The following is an 18,369-nucleotide window of genomic DNA, read 5'->3' on the forward strand; positions in this document are numbered from 1 at the left end:
CGTGAATGCAGAGAAACTCTTTGTTCAAAGTCCATTTTAAATTTGGTGTGAGTGACAATACTGAGTTTTTCAGGAACAGCTGCTGCAGGAAAATGTCGCTGGGTCTGCTGTTTTTGGATAGCTGTTAGTTTATTCATCAGAGTAGCTGCAAAATTAAAACCCCTGGAAGCAGAACTTATTACCAATCTTTCAATGGGCACCGTTTCAGGTAGGGGTCATGGGAGTTGGCATAAGGATTTTTGGCACCAAGAGTCATATTGTGTTCCTTGAACAGAGTGGTCGGCTTTAAAGGTTTTCCCATGAAATGAACAGTGAGTAGAAAACAACAACCTGGCACTAAAGGAAGGCACTGCAGCACACATTGATAGAAACAAAAAACTTTAATGAAGGTTACAAAAGAAAGGTACCAGAAGACAGCTTGGTGTTCATGGAGCTGTGCGGTCGGAGACAGGTCAGAGTTCAAATAGTCAACTGATTCAAGGTTCTGCTGGGAAACTTTAATGTCCTGTGATGCGTTCCCTACCTCCTCATCTCGCTTTAACTTCAAGCACCTAAAAGATCTCTTGTGGAGAATCTGTTCATCATGTGGACTGACCGTACCAACCATTGCACCACCATGTCAGCCAATTTTAAACACATATTTACTATGGCAAAGTTGTACAAATCACAAAGCAGAATTTACATTATAGTTAAAAATATAAATTCAGAGCACAGGTTTCATGTTTAAATGCAAAATAAGGCAAATACACATATCTATCATATGACCCCAAACCAAAACTACAGATAAAAAAAACAGTGTCCAGTCAGAGGAAAGCAGTCAACTATCTTTATTATCTTGCCCATGAATAAAAGTAACTGTATTAAAGTTTCCATAGCAACATCCAACATGAAGATTTCATCTCTTTGCTTGTCTACCAGTGTTCTTTTGAAGTTGCTGTTGTTGCTGTTATGCTAAGCTAACATGGCCATCTTACAGTCTCTAAAACAGCAAAATCCCCAATATGTTCTTTTACAACTATCGGGGAGTGCTGTGTGCATGTTCATTTACCAACACTCTGTTGAAGTTTACGGTTTCCGTGACTTTTACTATTCCCTCTATAATGACGACACATCCCAGACGATGTTCCTTCTAGTGACAGTGAGTCTACCATCCATCATGATGGAGTGACTGCAGTGTTTTCCACCTATTTCAATGTGATAATGTCACCTCTGTTGTCAGGAATTATGGTTCAGCAGTAACGGGGAGTTTCACTTGGAAGAGACAAGCGTCTTTTTTAAATTTACACCACAGTCCCACTGTTGTGTTGTCACAGAGCACACCTGAGCACACCTGTGTTAACTGCTTAGTTGGCATCGCTGTAGCCCACGGACTTGTTGTACTCTTGAATCTTCTGTTTGATGTGAGAGAGCTTGTTCTTTAGATACTCACACCTCTCTCTTTTTTCCAAATATGTTGGGTCCTAACAAGGAAAACATAAATCAGTAAAATTGAGTACATTTCTTCACAAAGATTTCAGTAAACCACACAAGTATTAAGAAACCAGGCAGTACATTTGAACCCTAATGGTGACACACCATTAGAGGTCTCAAGTTGGGTTTTTCAGACTTTCAGTGTTCGTTTGCTTGTCAAAATATGAAAACAGGATAGATAGTACAAGAAAGCTGCCATGATTAATCTGAGCTAGAGCTCCAAATCACTGTCATTGTTATGGCCTTCTATCCTACAAAAGCCATTACCCATCACCTGCTATACCACACAACAGTAAGGTGATTTGGCATCTGCATTTTTCTGATTCCTGTAGTAGGATTTGTATGTACAGCAGCAGAGAGACTTAGAAAACCAACTCATCTATCATCTGTGACAGTGGATGTGAAGTAAATTTAAACAATTTACTTGTGCTTTTTCACTAAAATAAAAGGGAAGAACACTTTTTAAACTTTTTTTTTAATGATTTATTCATTTTAAGTGGTACTGTGCACTGGGTTTGGATATTCAGCAGGTATGACCCTTCTATGAGGAGTTTATATGTTTGCTTGTAGGTTTTATTTTTATTTTATTTGTTTTCTTGTCAGGGAGGTGAGGATGCTCCTGTAATAAAAAACCATGTTAGATTAATGCTGCGCAGTAAAGCACTAGATTATTAACCTCTGGGGTTTCAGTTCCTTGACTAAAGTCCAATTAAAAATGACTTCCCTTCTCAGACTGTTGCATTCGCAACCCAAGCCCAGTGAAGTGACAGAAAATGGATGGATAAAAATAAAACAATAATGAAACAAATACTGGAAACTACAAAAATATGAGTCTAACACAAGAACGATATATAATGGTTAGTGAGACAAGTGTGACTCAGCTGAAAAACTGCATTTATTTTCCAAACAAATTCATATGTTGTAAATAGATTCTTCTGAGGTTTGATGAGAGTTTGGAGTTATGCACTCAAACAAGTGTCTGCTAGGTTTTTTGGTTTATCCAAACCTTTCTGTAAAACATCCCCCCCCCCAAATATATGAAAGCACAACAGAGTGTTAGTGGGGCAGCTCTTTGATCTAAGTATTATTAAAAATAATAACTGTTATTAACAGAGACATGAAGGGATATCTTTTACAGAAACACCCCTTCCCTAAGACCCCAGTCTGACAGACAACAATTCATGATGTATACTCACAGCTTTCTTCCTCTGATACTCCATTAAAATACCATTTATCCGCTCCTTCTCCTGAAACAAAGCAAACGTGTTACTGGATGTAATGTTACAATGTGTGTGTCTGTCTATCTGCTCGCTAGCAAAATTACCATTTGGCTGGAGGGCCGGGATGGAAGGTTCGCCATCATTTCATCCATCTCTTCGAACTTCTTGGCCATGGCCTGGACTTCAGCATGCAGTTCTTTGTACTCAGCATACTGGTCATTGAACACAGCCTTGTACTGGTCCCTCTCCTCATCTGTGTAAATGCTGGGATACTTCCTGTAGAAACAGCAAAGGAAACAATATTTCTTGGAGCACTGGCAGCTGAATGTGTCTAACACAGGTGTTTAACTGGGATACCCTCCTTTATCTTATCTTACTTATCTTATTCTTGATCTTAAACTGCTAATAAAAATCTGATTTCTGAGGATGGTTTAGAAAATAGTTAGTTTGGTAAACTGGTAACTGAATAAACTACTTTCTAAACCATGTGTGCACCTTTAATTTTTGTCTTACTGACACCAAATCCATGAAAAGATCTAAGATCATAAAGGAACCAGTGAAGGCAGCTTAAATATGCACTCAAAAAATAATTGTTTTTGAAGGCTCAGTAATGTTCTACTAGAGCTGGTCAGAGGAGTTTTTAGCAAACTGTTATCAAGCACAAGTAATAATGTACTATTTGTAGTGTGGATTTAACCCACATTTAGAGTTGTGCTGTGTATTTAGGCCAGCAGGACACTGTGTGATGACACTTTCTGGATAACAATGGAGTTCAGTGATAAAGGAATTAAATGTGTGGCAATACTTATTTTTGATTCTCCATAGGGCATTCTTTGACAGTGTAGCACATTAAATGCCAAAGACCAGCACTTCCTAGTCCTACCCACACTGGGCCAGAAGGTCTATCTGATGTGTGTCGGTGTTGTTCCTGGATCATCATAATAATATTTGTCCAGGATCAACATCGCATCTGACCAAACATAGTTATGATGTCATAGCTTTGCGGATGTCCACTCAAGAAAAAAAAAATCCAAAATGAGGGCTGTTAGGGCCAAGGTGTGATTGTGGTGAGGGTTTGGTGTGTGATGTGATGGTGTTTCCACATCGCAAAGCTATGACATCACTACAGTATGACTAGTCACTTGCAATGATGAAACCTGGACCAACATTAAATTTGTTGATCCAGTAACTGGACCGACAGGAGGACATCAGATGGTGTAAACAGAAACACGCGCAACAAGCTACACATGAACTGTATGCCACTTTGTGTGAGATGGGCCTAACGTGAAAGTGTGACAAACAGTAGCACTGGTGAAATGGTTATTCAGCCTTTGTAGCAGTGAGTTTTCTAGAAGAGCCATAATTCACATAGTCTGTACTGGAGTGTTCACAAACTAAAAGAGGTCACACCATTCTGGGTGGTTTGGAGTTATGTATTTTTCATTTACAGACGTAAGTGTGATACTGCTTTCCCAGAATACCCATGTACAAAAACACAGTGGTCATCATTGCACTGCTGGAGGTTTTATTTCTGTTAAAACACTTTAATTTAATTCTATTTTATTTATATAGCATCATATCCAATCAGCAGTCCCCTTGAGGCACTTTATAATGTAAGGTAAAGACACTACAATAGGGAAACACTGCAACACGAGAACAAAATTGGGGACTGTGTTTAATCAGTCTGTTTGTATGTCAAATGTACATGTGACATCTGATACTACACTAGGGCCTCCCTGTTAAATGCACAATACACAGCTGGAAGACGAAACCTAGATGGTAATACTCACGCCACATAGTCGGCTATAACAACAGGTTTGGGGATGTGTCCGGCTGGTATGTGACCACGGAGGATCTCTGGCTCTGGTGCCATGAGAGGAGCAGCTTTTAAGTGGTTGGGAGCATCCATGATGTCTGGCTGAATGGTGGGGAGAGGGGTCTGCTCCGACACCATGGAGGATGGACCAAGCTGCGGCAGGTAAACATAGACACATGTTCAGATCATACATACTGTGTGCACCTTGGTGTCTGCAGGAACATTTCAAACACTTTCTCATACTTACTATAGAGAGTGGGACAGATGAGCCAATGGTTCTTATCTATTGTGTAATGAAAAAGAGAAACAGGAGTTTACTGACATTGGGTAAATACACCCTCTCTGCAAAACCTAAGCTGTGATGCTATGTTCTCTTTAGATAGAAGAGGTTTTCTACTCCCAACCCTTCCAAACAAACCACGCTTGTTCAGTCGCCTTGAGGCGACTTATGTTGTGATTTGGCGCTATATAAATAAAATTGAATTGAATTGAATTGAATTAATTCTACTGTCATGAACTCTCACGTTCACTGAGGCCTGTACAATCTGACATGAAGCTCTTGGGTTGTTTTACTGTGTCTCTGAGCAGTGCATAATCTGATCTTGGGTTGAATTTGCTTTGACATCCACTTGTGAATAATCTTTCTCCTTGTAGAATGCTGGGCTTCAGTTTGTTTCTTAGCTTAATTTCCATGGTGAAATCATCAAGGTGTGCAACACACGAATAAACAAATGGACTGGCTCTTATATAGCACTTTTCTACTCCATCTGATCACTCAATAGAACTTGCCTTATTGACCCAATCATACAAGCACTTTTTTCTATGCTTTTCTATACACAATTGAATATTAGATTAGAATAAAAACTGGAGATAAAGAGAATAACAGCTGGCTAGTTCTTTGGGGGGCATAACTATTCAAAAACACAACAGGATAAGCATCACTGCTCAGTATTACTTTTCAGTTTTATTGTAGGGTTATTACCTAACAGTGTAATGCACTTTGAAATTGCTGTGGCTGTTGTTGTCATTTGGTGCAATAGAAATAACACTGAATTACACTGAAAATAAAATTGTTGCATGTAAAAAAAGCTCATCCAGTGAAGCGGGTGATTACTTAACATTACTTACAAAGCGGTCTTACAACAGCGTCCAGGAATGCTGACTCTATTTTCTAGAGGATTGATTGGCATTAGGTTTTGGTTTTGTATGTGCTGATCTCTTATCTTGGATATAAAAGCACAGGATGGGTGCAAAAACATGATAGTTTACTTACTGGGGTACACTGTCATGTAATAGAATTAATGTTTTATTACATGACAAATTTAACCCTAAGCCCCCAAAATGTTCTCTGGAGTATCTCCAGGCCTCTGCATTAAAGGTCAGATTAGGTATTTAGCTGTGAATATTATTTTTGTGCTTTTTGTGTGTGTGTCAGACCTCCTGTGCCAGCCCCTCTTTCCTCATCCTGGCTGCTTCATGTCTCCACAGCTTCACACACACCGCTGCACTAATAAAGTAGAGCACCATGGTGATGAAGATGAAGATAATGGCTGCTGTCTGGCCAGACTCGGTGCGACAGAATGCACCGTTCACTCCATTATTGAAGACTGGCGAGTAGCACAGCCCCCCTCGAGTTGTGTCATTCACATACACCAATCCTGCGGCTAAATAGAGCACACCCAGCACCAGATTTATGGAACACTCTGTTAGAGGCCACCATGAGGAATCCAGAAGGATGGCTCTGTAGTACAGGGTCATGCCAAGAACAACCAGAATAACTGTCACTATCCATGCAAGGCCAGCCACAACCAGAACAAAAGGCGTCTTGGGTCCTGTGTATAAATAACCCCCAGACCCATATGCAGCAGCGCCTCCACCAAGCCCTCCATACAGCTGCGGCCCAGAGTACCCATACATATTGAACCACTCATTGTCCTTATGAACGTAAGCGCAGACACAGGCAAACACTGCAGCTCCAAGCAGCAGCTGCACACCGCCCAGGATCCTTAGCAAGCCAGCCCATGACTTCATGTAGGAGTAGCGCGCATGATATTCTTCCACCCGCTCCTGGTACGTCTGAACTGAGACATTGGTGGGCACTGCAGATGCAGAGTCAAATGCTTCGGCACCGAGCAGCAGTCCATCTCGCTCCTTTTGAGATGTGTAGCTGCCTCCAGAGCCACCATAGCGGTCTCGATAGGAGCCTGGAAGGGAGGGAGATGGAGGGGCAGAGTGAGGCGGTGAGCAGGGGACTCCTGATGTGGTGTGGCACTTAGCACTCTTTTTGGATGAAGGAGCAGGGGAATCAGGGCCAGACCCACCCTTGCTACCACGGTTACTGCTGTTGCCACGGAAAAAGTTCTTGACAGAGTCAGGGATGAAGCGGCGAACTGGCTTAATGTCCATAGCGTCCCGGTCTTCGTCCATTGGGTCGTCATTGCTGGGGGGATAGAAAGCTTCAGGTCCAACAGGTGGCTGTTCAGGTAGAGGGGGAGGGGGCAGGGAGTCTAAGCTGACAGCTGGCACTGTCCCATGCAGGAGTTGTGGAGGTGGAGGTATTGCAAGGTCCCCATACAGGGAATCTGCTGGGACCTGGTCATAGAGTGGCATCTCCCTCACTCGGTCAAATCTGGAGACTCCTGAAAACATCGCAGCTTTGACTTTCTGCAAAGAGAAACAGAGAGGATTACAATGGCATAGTACCAAGATCTGAACTTACAGCACCTCTAAAATAAAAACACAGGCCTTAGTTTCATTCCTCATCTTCTCGCAGCTGCTTCCTTTAGGGGGTACCAAAGGAGATCATCTGCCTCCATCTCACCCTGTCCCAGCATCCTCATCTGTCACTACATCCATGAACCTCCTCTGAGGTCTTCCTCTTTTTCTCCTGCCTGGCAGCTCCATCTTCATTATTTCATTATCCTTTGGATAAACTGGACACTCTCCCTCCACTGCATATGTCCAAACCATCTCATCCCAGACTGAGCTGTCCCTCCAATGTACCTATTGCTAATCCTGGATTGCTCATCTGAGCATTTTCAGTTTGGCCTTCTGTCTTATTGTCAGTGCCACCGTCTCCAAAGCATACATCATGGCAGGTCTCACTACCTACTTATAAACCTTCCTTTTCATTACTGTACACTGCACCCTGCCTGCACTCTCTTCTTCATTTCTCTTGGGCACTGCCATTGGAGGTATTTAAACTCATCCACCTTGAATACCTCTGCTCCTTGCAGGTTCACTGATACAGTTTCACTGCTTTCCATAAATCATGACAGCACTGTACTTTTGAATTTTTGCCAAGGTCCAAGAAAAAAATATCAGCTACAGCGAGAACTTTAATAAATGATCAGATGACACAAATTGGATGAAACAAATTCAGAATGTAATGTAATTCCATTAATTGAGTCATAAATGCAAAACGTATGCTGTAAAGCCAACTGTTCGTCTGCTGGTGGGTGACCAGTCTTTACTCAATTTGAAGAACAGTAAACTGTTTGGATTTAAATGTCTACGAATTCCAAAATTATCCCTCTAAGATAATAAAAGTACTGTGATTATCCAGTCTGCACTGCTGTGTCAGTGCTCCACACAGGAGCTCCAATAAATACTTGGTATACCGAATACCCACCAACTCTGCTGTGGAGGAATTTTGGCTTGTTTTTCCTTTTCAGAACTGCTTTATGCTGGAAACACTGACCATTCACACCTCAGCAGGTTTGGGTCCAGACTGTGCTTAGGCTATTTTAAACTTAGTTTTGGAATTTTGTGCTTGGTTTAGATGAAAGAGGAACCATGTCTTCTTAAAAGATCATACAATAATCTCTCAACACCTTGAGGCGATTTTGAAGCATGGGAAAGTATCATCCACATAAATATTTCCTAGCTTTCTTGTTTTCTTATATGTGATGTACAAGAAAATGTCCTTCATCAACCAAGTCTATTTCTCGGTCACTGGAGTCTTTAATTCAGGTCCCCACTGTAGGCTTGTCTGCCACTAAGTGTGGTGCAGCTGACTGCAATCCACTGTGTCTCACATCTCATCAGTCAGGTCAAGGTTTCAGCGCTTGTCCTTCATTTGGCTGCAGAGCAGCACTCTTGCCATAATTAAAATGGTGAATGCCTCACACCAGCAGACTTTTCAGTCAAGGCTGTCTACATGAGGCATCTTCCATTTATTAAGTTAATATAACTGTTATTTGTAAAAACTGGGAAAGCTTAAGGGAACTGTAGCAAAACAGCTAATTCCATGAGTAAAATGACGAGAAATGAGCACAAGATCAGAGATTTTGTTTTGTTTTGTTGTTTTTGTTTAAACAGAGAACATTCACAATAATTTCATTTTTACGTTATTTGTGAATATTTCTAGAATATTCTCAGTATGACATTGCACAATAGGACGTTTTTTTCTCTTGCTTCATGGCAGCACTCCTCAATAAGTAAACTAAAGGAGAGATTTGTAGTTTTACAGAGCTTAGCTCAGACTCCCCATGACTCAAGGCTCACAAAATATACACTATTTAGGACTCCTAGCTTAATCTCTTATGTTGGTCACAGGTTCTTCAAAGGGCGTCTGTACATCAGCACAAGGTACCGCCTTTACCGTCAGGTCCCAAAAGCGCACCGACACATGATGAGGGTGGCAGAGCTGGGAGTGCACGGCTTGACCACAACACACAGAGCACTTCAGACTGGAAGTCCATCTGTTCCCCTCCTATTCAAACTTCACTCATTCGCTGACTTACCTTCTCACTGGTGTCGGTGCTGGTCTGTGACACAGGCAACAGCCTCCTGTCTTTGTTTTCTCACACTTATAGGTCAGGCATCGCTATGAACAGTGGTTAAAGCGCAGTCAGGAGCCGGAAAAGCAAAGTGCTCGCACCTCCCCACCGCGGTAAAACTTACCTGACCTGTCCGGCCAGCCTCACGATGCGTTCACGGCCTCTTTTCACATCTGAATCCTCACTCTCTAATTCTTACGCCACATTATTGTGTTCCCTTGAGTAAAGGCGACTTTCAACAACCGTTTTTATAAGTAATATTTTAATACATTTATTTTTATTCTTTTGCAAAAAAAAAGTATCACTTATTATAACTGTAAAAAATGTTGATTGGAAACGTAAGTGATATCGGTAGCTTAGCCCCTTATTTCTTGATAGATGTGAGCGCAGTTTACTCTATAGAAATGTACTTCCTCAGCATAGGGTGATCCTTATGAGTCCTAATATCTGATCCTAATGAGTCAGAGACATTATGAGATGGTGATTAAAAATCTATAAAAAAAATTAAAAATACAAACAAAATACCGCACTGTTGCAGAACATGTAATTAATGCTGCAGAAAACCACCAGTCTGATAGTTTAATGCACAGAGCAGTAAAATAAACATATTAATTCCAGTGACTCGTTTTTTGAATGGCCGATGTGATGATTAACAGGCAGAGTCAATCAATCTGCAGGAAAAAACATTTATCAAATACTGAAATCCAAAGGGACGCTGAAAAATGGCACCTACATCCATATAGCTATGTTGTAGGAATTTTAGGATTTAGGATTTTAGGGTAGTTTAAATTTCACTATTGACAATTTATGAGATTACATTTGATGGTTTTATACGTCTTTTACTTTGCACGTCTTCTCCCAGACACTTTGTGAGTCGATCCAATGTAAAAGTAAACCAAAGAAGAGAGAACCTAAATTCGGATTCTATTCTTTTCTTCTAGATTTAATTATTTTCTTTTCTTTGCTATTTTGTTTATCCTTCTGTCTCACCCTCACCTGTTTCTTTCTCTCTTTGTGTGTGCATGTGTTAGAAATGAAGGATATTCCACCAGTGACCATTGCCAAGTTCTTTATAATGATCGGGTACATTACATTCAGTGTGTTTTTTGGATCAAATGAAGTACTCCCCCGTGCTCAGAGGGCAACTGGATTGTATCGATACAAAGTGACAATAACTATATTATTTAAAAGTTTCAGAAAGGCCAGAAGAGAGATCAGAGGCTGACAGCTGACTATCAATGATGACAGCATAATGATTCAGTGCACTGGCATGAACATAAGTGCACTTTCGTGGTCAAGACAATACATAATTAATACATAATTTTTTCTCTGTCTTGTATGTATAGAAATACGCTTCTAAATTAGATAACATAAACACATCTAGACTAGACAGGTTACTGTGTATGTTAAATTGTACAGGTGGTGGGTGCCATGTGTCCCATCTCCTCCCGCTCTCTTCTCCCTTCCCCTCACTGCCAACTGGTAGTAGCTGATAGCTATCTGGAGGAAGAGCCTTTGCAGTCAGCGACGATCTGAAACATCACCAAATGCTATTTCGTCTTTTGAGAAGATTTTTTATTTTATTTTACTGTTCACAGTATTTGTTAAGTAGATTTGACCTGAATCCATCTGAGTGGCAAAACCACATCTTATCTTGTCTATTTCGGCTCATCTGAGTTCCCAGGCCAACTAATGTTTATGCCAATGTACCACGGTTATCCAATCATCATCATCATCATCATCATCATCATCAGAGGGACAGGCAGTTTAAATCGGGAATAACGTGTGAGGGGCGGAGCTGCTTCTGCATGAATCCTACTACTGTTTGTCGTTAACTGTTATAACGACGCATATGCCTATTCTGACCAATCACGTGTTGACATTGTCTTCCGTATTTTAGGACTTGTCAAGTGGTGATTGGTGGAAAGCAGCATTGCGGTTCGGAAGTGAGTGCCGGTCATGACAGCAGAGACACAAAGATGGAGGTGGTTGGTACTATCCGCGGGCTCATCAGGTCGTTGCTCTTCTTGCTGCTGTGGTCCAGCTGTGAAGGACGAGACTCGGAGCTCAGTTATGTGACCTGCGGCTCCCTAGTCAAACTGTTTAACACCAGACACAACGTCCGACTGCACTCCCACGACGTTAAGTACGGCTCAGGTAAGTGTTCAGAGAGCTGCCGGTGTACGGCCACAGCAGCTCTGAGGCGTCAGCATTGCGCTTACTGTGCTAGAAGAGCTTTGTAGAAGCAAAAAATACCCGGAAATTCAACCCGAGCACAACTTCCGACTACCTTTCCCCACGCTGAAGTTAAGAAGAGGTTCGCTCCATGATTGCATGTCTTAGTTAGTCTTTGGGAGCGTGCTGCTTTTGTGCTATAAGCACAAGAATGAGAAACTGATATTCCCATCAGTGCAGTTTGGCATTATAGAGTTACCTGCTTTATAAGAGCATCCATTAAGTCAGTGAGTTTGGGGTCGTCCCCATCAAGCACCAGGGTTAGGCTGACTTTCACATCTGCCATTTGGTAGAGAGGCTTTAAGTAAGGTTTGCATACTGTAACAGTGACTCACTGAAACTATGAAACTCACTTCTTTTTCATATCTTACGGTCCTAGCAGATGTTTCGGCCTTGTCCCTGAAAGTTGCTGGTTTGAAAGCGAGGTAATGCTTGTTACATGTGTAGCCAGCCTGGGACAAGTGCACATCCACTTTAGCCTCATGTGACGTCAAACTTTCTCAGATAAGTCATTTTAGAAGTGAATATAGCTGAAATCATAGAACAGCCTAGACTTTAACTGATGTCAAGTCAGCTTGCACTGACGTCTCTTTTGGGTCTCACATTTAAATGACAAAATCAACACTTTGAATTCAGATGTAGATATTATGTCTGCTTCATTTGTTATGGAATGACAGTTGAGCAGGCCTCACCCAGCTATCAAGCTACTTGTCAGTCAGTTTTCTGTTAATTTTTTGAACCATTGAAATCAGACATGTGTATAAAGATGACTGTGGATTTTGTAAAGCTGCTTAAATGAAATGTGGTGGTCTACAGGTATATTTGTCCCACAAAATATGGACCAAACTGTCCTGTAATAGTGGGAAAGGCAGGGCACACCTGGACAGGTCACTAGTCTGCACAAAGGGCAGTGGAGAACATTCAAACTCCACACTGAATCTAACTGTAGTCAGAACATTATAAGTTTGACAGGCTGCATCACAGAATAGAATATTCAATTTATTGAGCTTAACATAAAGGGTAATTGGCTCCACATATTAAGCACACAGTTACAAATCTGGGCTTTATATTGGATGGTGATTGTAAAATGGACAGACAAATGGCGTAGCATCTTTCATTTTAGAAAAATGGGTAAAGGTAAAAACCTATTCTCTGCAGGCAGCAGAGACAGTAAAACATGCCCACCCCTTCCTTATTGCGACTTTTAGTTAGGAGAAGTTGGAGATCATGCAGCATCATACAACAAAGTTGACATCCTGTCCACTGTTGCAAGCTGGCATTCCTGCAGGTCATGTACAGCTTGATTTTCGTAACCTGGCACATTGTGCCGTTACTGCTGCAGCTGGGTTGAAGACCGTATCATTTTGTCGGTTTTTACCCCTATTTTAATGACATATCAGTGCAGAAGCTCAAAGATGTACAGATAATACAGAAAGACATGTTGCAACAGTTTGAAAGGGTGAGACTTTGTGGAAAATACTTTGAAAACACGCACTGCAATGTCTTTGCTTCTAGTTTTCTTCTACTATATGAGTGCTGATGTGGCGGTATTGTCAGGTGGGAACATCTTGAGTCTCTAACCCATTCAAAACCCCAACTCACACCTTATGTCAAGTGACCTCAGTAGGTCACATGATAGGGTGGGCCAAGGTGTCACAGTGGTTTCAAGTGAAATCTCTGGGAAACGCAGCTAGCATCTCAAGCTTCAGTGATTTAGTAATGTAACATATTAGTTTTGTTTTTCTAAGCTCTAATGATGATGTTGATATTTATATAACAAAGGAATGGCCCACACCTGCCCATGAAATTCAGTTACAAAACAAATCTGGTTTCTTGCAAGTGTTGTTTGGGCAGAGCTGTAATGGCAGCTGCACTAGCTGCAGTCTTCCACGTGTATTTTTTTCCTGTGCTAGTGGTTGCTCTTTTCCTATCAGCATGTAAGGATGGACAAGAACAATTGTAAGTGTATGCTAGACTCATCTGTTCCGGAAAAACTGCAGCCTTGGTACATAAGCTCCCTACCATGCCAGTGGTACTTGACAGATAATTAAATAAATACACATTATTATAAATATTATATCAAAGGGTATCATAAGTATCAATTCTGGTGACATCCCTGATATATAACAATATAAAATATATACTTAAAGTCTGAACAGGGACGTCCACTTTTACACAAGATCTTCAACATGTGGATGTGACAGGATCTGATGTTGAATAATCTTGTGTACAGAGCGAGACTGATGGGGTAGCGAGCTATGTTGACCTTAAAGCCTTTCTTTCTATGTCAAAAAATTGGCCCTCTTTTTGCCCAGCTAAATCACCATAGCAACTTATTCACCATGGTAACCTGGTTGGGAGCAGGTTATGTGTTTTGGTTCAAAATTGTCTGCAAGAGATTCTTGAATGTTTAAGTGCATTAGACTGCTGTTCAACTTCACTGTCAGCTGTAAAGTACCAGCTGAGACTGCACTGTGTTGTCACTGGAATGTGCATGTGTTCAGCTGGTGCTGCAGAATGGCCAAATGTTTTCATACATAATTCTAAATACAGAATTAAGCTGCTTGTTCTCATTTATACTGCTAGAATTACAACTACTAGGACACAGGACATACACCAAGAATGAATGAATCAATGAATCTAATTAATTTCACTGTGATCTTCAGACAAAAGTGAAGTGTTTTCTACGTCTCCTATATTAGGCTGTGTGACAGTAACATTTTTACGCTATCAGTATTAATGTTAATAGTGATTTTTCTACTGCATTAAACTCTTGTCCTACTTGCAAAAGCATTACGTTTTACTGTTATATTGTCTTGATGTTCTTGTTTGGATTTTTGTCGTTGTCATCGTCATCTCTATCATCATTAGATCGTGTCTGATTGGAGTAGCCCACACTCAATGGGATGATGCAGTCCTTTTCTCGTGAGTGCGCTCAGAACCTGAAGTAGAGAGCCTGACTTATCACAGAAACCCAATAACAATCATGGCAATATACATTTCCTCCAAATAGCATTTCAGTTTTGTTATGGTAGTCAATGTTCAAAGAAAACTCAACTGTGTTGAACTTCCTTCATCGTTCACTCCTTCTGTCAGGAAGGCTTTATATCCTACGTCCCGATGAACAGAATTAAGTTTTTAGGATTTCATTACCTGGAAGATACCATAGAATAGTTTGTAACAACGCTGCTAGTTTCCTCTCAAGTATAAACCTACAGACTGCACACAGTCTCCAGCAATTTCTAACGGAAGAGTTTTATTCTATATCAAAAACCTATTGATTGTCCCTCAGCAGCGCCTGTTGATCTACTTGTTGTTTTCAGAGAGAAGTGCATATTCAATTCAATTCAATTTTATTTATATAGCGTCAAATCACAACAACAGTCGCCTCAAGGCGTACAGTAGATCCTACAATAATAGATACAGAGAAAAAAAAAACAACAATCATATGACCCCCCCCCCCCCCTTATGAGCAAGCACTTTGGTGACAGTGGGAAGAAAAAACTCCCTTTTAACAGGAAGAAACCTCCAGCAGAACCAGGCTCAGGGAGGGGCGGCCATCTGCTGCAACCGGTTGGGGTGAGAGAAGGAAAACAGGATAAACACATGCTGTTGAATAGGCAGAGATGAATAACGGGTACGATTCAATGCAGAGAGGTCTATTAACACATTGTGAGTGAGAGAGGTGACTGGAAAGGAAAAGCTCAATGCATCATGGGAATCCCCCAGCAGCCTACGTCTATTGCAGCATAACTAAAGGAGGATTCAGGGTCACCTGGTCCAGCCCTAACTATATGCTTTAGCAAAAAGGAAGGTTTTAAGCCTAATCTTGAAAGTAGAGATAGTGTCTGTCTCCCGAATCCAAACTGGGCGCTGGTTCCACAGAAGAGGGGCCTGAAAACTGAAGGTGGGCCATTTATATGGATACACTGTAATAACATGGGAATGGTTGGTGATATTAAAGTCCTGTTTGTGGCACATTAGTATATGTGAGGGGGCAAACTCTTCAAGATGGATGGTGACCATGGTGGCCATTTAGAAGTCGGCCATCTTGGATACAACTTTTGTTTTTTTTCAATAGGAAGAGGGCCATGTGACACATCAAACTTATTGGTAATGTCACAAGAAAAACAATGGTGTGCTTGGTTTCAACGTAACTTTATTCTTTCATGAGTTATTTACAAGTTTCTGACCACTTATAAAATGTGTTCAATGTGCTGCCCATTGTGTTGGATTGTCAGTGCAACCCTCTTCTCCCACTCTTCATACACTGACAGCAACACCGCAGGAGAAATGCCAGCACAGGCATTCCAGTATTCGTAGTTTCAGGTGCTGCACATCTGGTATCTTCACACCATAGACAATTGCCTTCAGATGACCCCAAAGATAAAAGTCTAAGGGGGTCAGATTAGGAGACCTTGGGGGCCATTCAACTGGCCCACGGCTAATATCCGCCGAAGGGAAGTTCGACTAATGCCACTCTCCAGTGACGTGCTATGCTGTGGGCTCTTGCTGAATGAAGCTAGGACAGCCACTGCTGTTTCTTCATTAGTGACAGTTTTCTTGCGTCCACATATTGGGCAAATCCAACACTGAACCAGTTTCGCGAAACTTAGCAAGCAGTTTGCTAACTGTAGCATGGGAGATGGGTGGTCTCGTAGGGTGTCTTGCATTGAAATCTGCTGCAATGACCCGGTTACTGCGTTCACCAGATATCAACACAATTGTGATCCGCTCCTCACGTGTTAACCTCTTTGACATGTCAATGGCTGTGAACAAAGAGAAACTTGTAAATAACTCATGGAATAATAAAGTTACGTTGAAACGTTATTTACGTTGTTATTTTGGTTAGTAATGTTCTTGCTGTGCCATAACATCTAATTAGTGATTTCGATGGAATGCAGACTGTTATTGAAGTAAATGGGCAGAGTTGGAGATCATCTGCAGAAGGTTTTGGTTATATTAGCAAACCTTGAGAATGAAATTGTATATAATGGGCATATAGCCTGTTCTATGAGCACAATGCTCAACAACAAGTCTTTATCTACTTGGCTGCTGAATCTTAACAGGCTTGCATGCACTGAGCACTCTGTGCTTCATTGGTGGAACAGTAATTAATAATTCAAGATCAAAAGTACTATAAATGCATGATGCCTCGATGCCACTTAATTGTATAATTTTGTGTGTGTGTGTGTGTGTGTGTGTGTGTGTGTGTGTGTGTGTGTGTGTGTGTGTGTGTGTGTGTGTGTGTGTGTGTGTGTGTGTGTGTGTGTGTGTGTGTGTGTGTGTGTGTGTGTGTGTGTGTGTGTAGGCAGTGGACAGCAGTCTGTAACTGGAGTGGAGAATGCAGATGATGCCAACAGCTACTGGCAGGTTCGTGGGAAGCCCAACAATCCATGTCTGCGTGGTGCTCCCATCAAATGTGGCCAGGCCATTCGCATCACACACATGAAGACTGGACGAAACCTCCACACACACCACTTCAGCTCTCCTCTGTCTAATAACCAGGTCAGACACACACAACTGTTTCTCTTGCTCTTTTAAACACATGTGGATGTTCACCAGGGTACAAATGCTTCCCTTCTCCTCTGCACCATCCACAGGAGGTGAGTGCTTTCGGAGAGAATGGCGAGGGTGACGACCTGGACGTGTGGACGGTTCAGTGTGAAGGCATTCACTGGGAGCGCGACGAGGCTGTGCGCTTCAAACACTTGGGCACAGACGTCTTCCTGAGTGTGACGGGCGAACAGTATGGCCACCCCATACGTGGACAGCGGGAGGTGCACGGCATGAGCTCCCCCAATCAGCACAACTGGTGGCGTACTATGGAGGGTGTCTTCATCCAGCCCAGCCAGGAACCGCTGCGCCACGATGAACTCTGACATCATCATCATCATCATTAGGAGACATGAGCATGGACATGCTTCTGCCTGGACCTGATGTATGACTTGACTGAGAAATCTTTTCTATGTGAAGCACTCGGGGTGTTTTGTGACATGAAGGGGGTTGGCAGGCATTATTTGTGTGTACGTAGTGTAGCCTCAATATGTTCTTTCAGCTTCTTCCTTGGAGAATGTGATGAGGGATAACATTGAGCCAGGGGAGATGCATGAGGATGGCTATAGCCCTGAAGAAAACTATCATTTGATTAATTTTGTCCAGAAATACATAATGACATGTACTGTATGTAATAAAGCCTTTCTTTATTTCATATTTGGTGTATATAGGTGTAATTAGAGCACACTTCACTGTCTGTCTTTTCGCCACTGTTCCTGTGTTTGCAAGGTTCTGGTATCTGGATTCTTTGCTGAGCTTATCTAAGCTTAGCAGGTTGTCTAGATGTCTCCTGCTACCTTAACTCTAGCTGCTGCATTGGGATTGGCACAACACAAGACTGGCTCCGTTATTGATCCTGTCAGCCTTTGTTTACACTGCAGTGTACAACCTGCCAGACTCACAAGGTGGCAGAATACTCCACCTCAGTGCTGAGTCCAATTACAATGCTTGGTTATTTATTGTAATGTGTAACAGTTGATTGTTTTACTGCGCTTTTGTAGAGTGTTGCAATGGAGGAAAACCCTTATCTTGTGACCCCATAGTCCCCCGTAGCACAATGTTGGAGGTCTTTCACAAAGGGACCACAAGCACTCTGCTCACTGTGAGTTTTCTACTGTGGCTCAGGAGATCGAGCAGTCTGGGCAAGATACTAACCCTACGTTGCAGTATGAAAGTGTGTGAATGTTAGAAAGCGCACTCTAGTTTTTTCATAAAGGCAAACTTTAAGAATGGCTCTGTGATGGAGATCAGGGCCCGTATCCCTAAAGAATCTTTGTGCAAAAAGTGGCTC

General features: G+C 41.8%; 2 protein-coding genes across 3 annotated transcripts; one reads left to right on the plus strand and one right to left on the minus strand.

The window, feature by feature from the left end:
* Window positions 1–391: 391 nt before the first annotated feature.
* Window positions 392–9,388, minus strand: marveld2b (MARVEL domain containing 2b). 2 transcript variants are annotated; one of them, XM_085293664.1, is made up of 8 exons: window positions 9,252–9,388; window positions 6,828–7,170; window positions 5,944–6,710; window positions 4,754–4,789; window positions 4,481–4,659; window positions 2,795–2,966; window positions 2,667–2,717; window positions 392–1,460 (listed from the first exon to the last, which is right to left on the minus strand). In XM_085293664.1, exons 2-8 carry the CDS (start codon window positions 7,153–7,155, stop codon window positions 1,344–1,346), a joined length of 1,650 nt encoding a protein of 549 aa, XP_085149790.1. In that variant the 5' UTR covers window positions 7,156–7,170; window positions 9,252–9,388; the 3' UTR covers window positions 392–1,343. The 2 variants fall into 2 exon arrangements, with proteins under 2 accessions (XP_085149790.1, XP_085149789.1); XM_085293663.1 differs by having other exon boundaries at window positions 5,944–7,170.
* Window positions 9,389–11,210: 1,822 nt separating this feature from the next.
* sdf2l1 (stromal cell-derived factor 2-like 1) lies at window positions 11,211–17,733 on the plus strand. Its single transcript, XM_085293669.1, has 3 exons — window positions 11,211–11,444; window positions 16,834–17,030; window positions 17,126–17,733. Exons 1-3 carry the CDS (start codon window positions 11,267–11,269, stop codon window positions 17,402–17,404), a joined length of 654 nt encoding a protein of 217 aa, XP_085149795.1. The 5' UTR covers window positions 11,211–11,266; the 3' UTR covers window positions 17,405–17,733.
* Window positions 17,734–18,369: the final 636 nt, after the last annotated feature.

This window comes from Mchenga conophoros, linkage group LG12, assembly GCF_057382185.1.
Source record: "Mchenga conophoros isolate Kocher_MC1m ecotype Shallow Benthic linkage group LG12, M_conophoros_male_GT1.1, whole genome shotgun sequence".
NCBI classification, from domain to species: Eukaryota; Metazoa; Chordata; class Actinopteri; order Cichliformes; family Cichlidae; genus Mchenga; species Mchenga conophoros.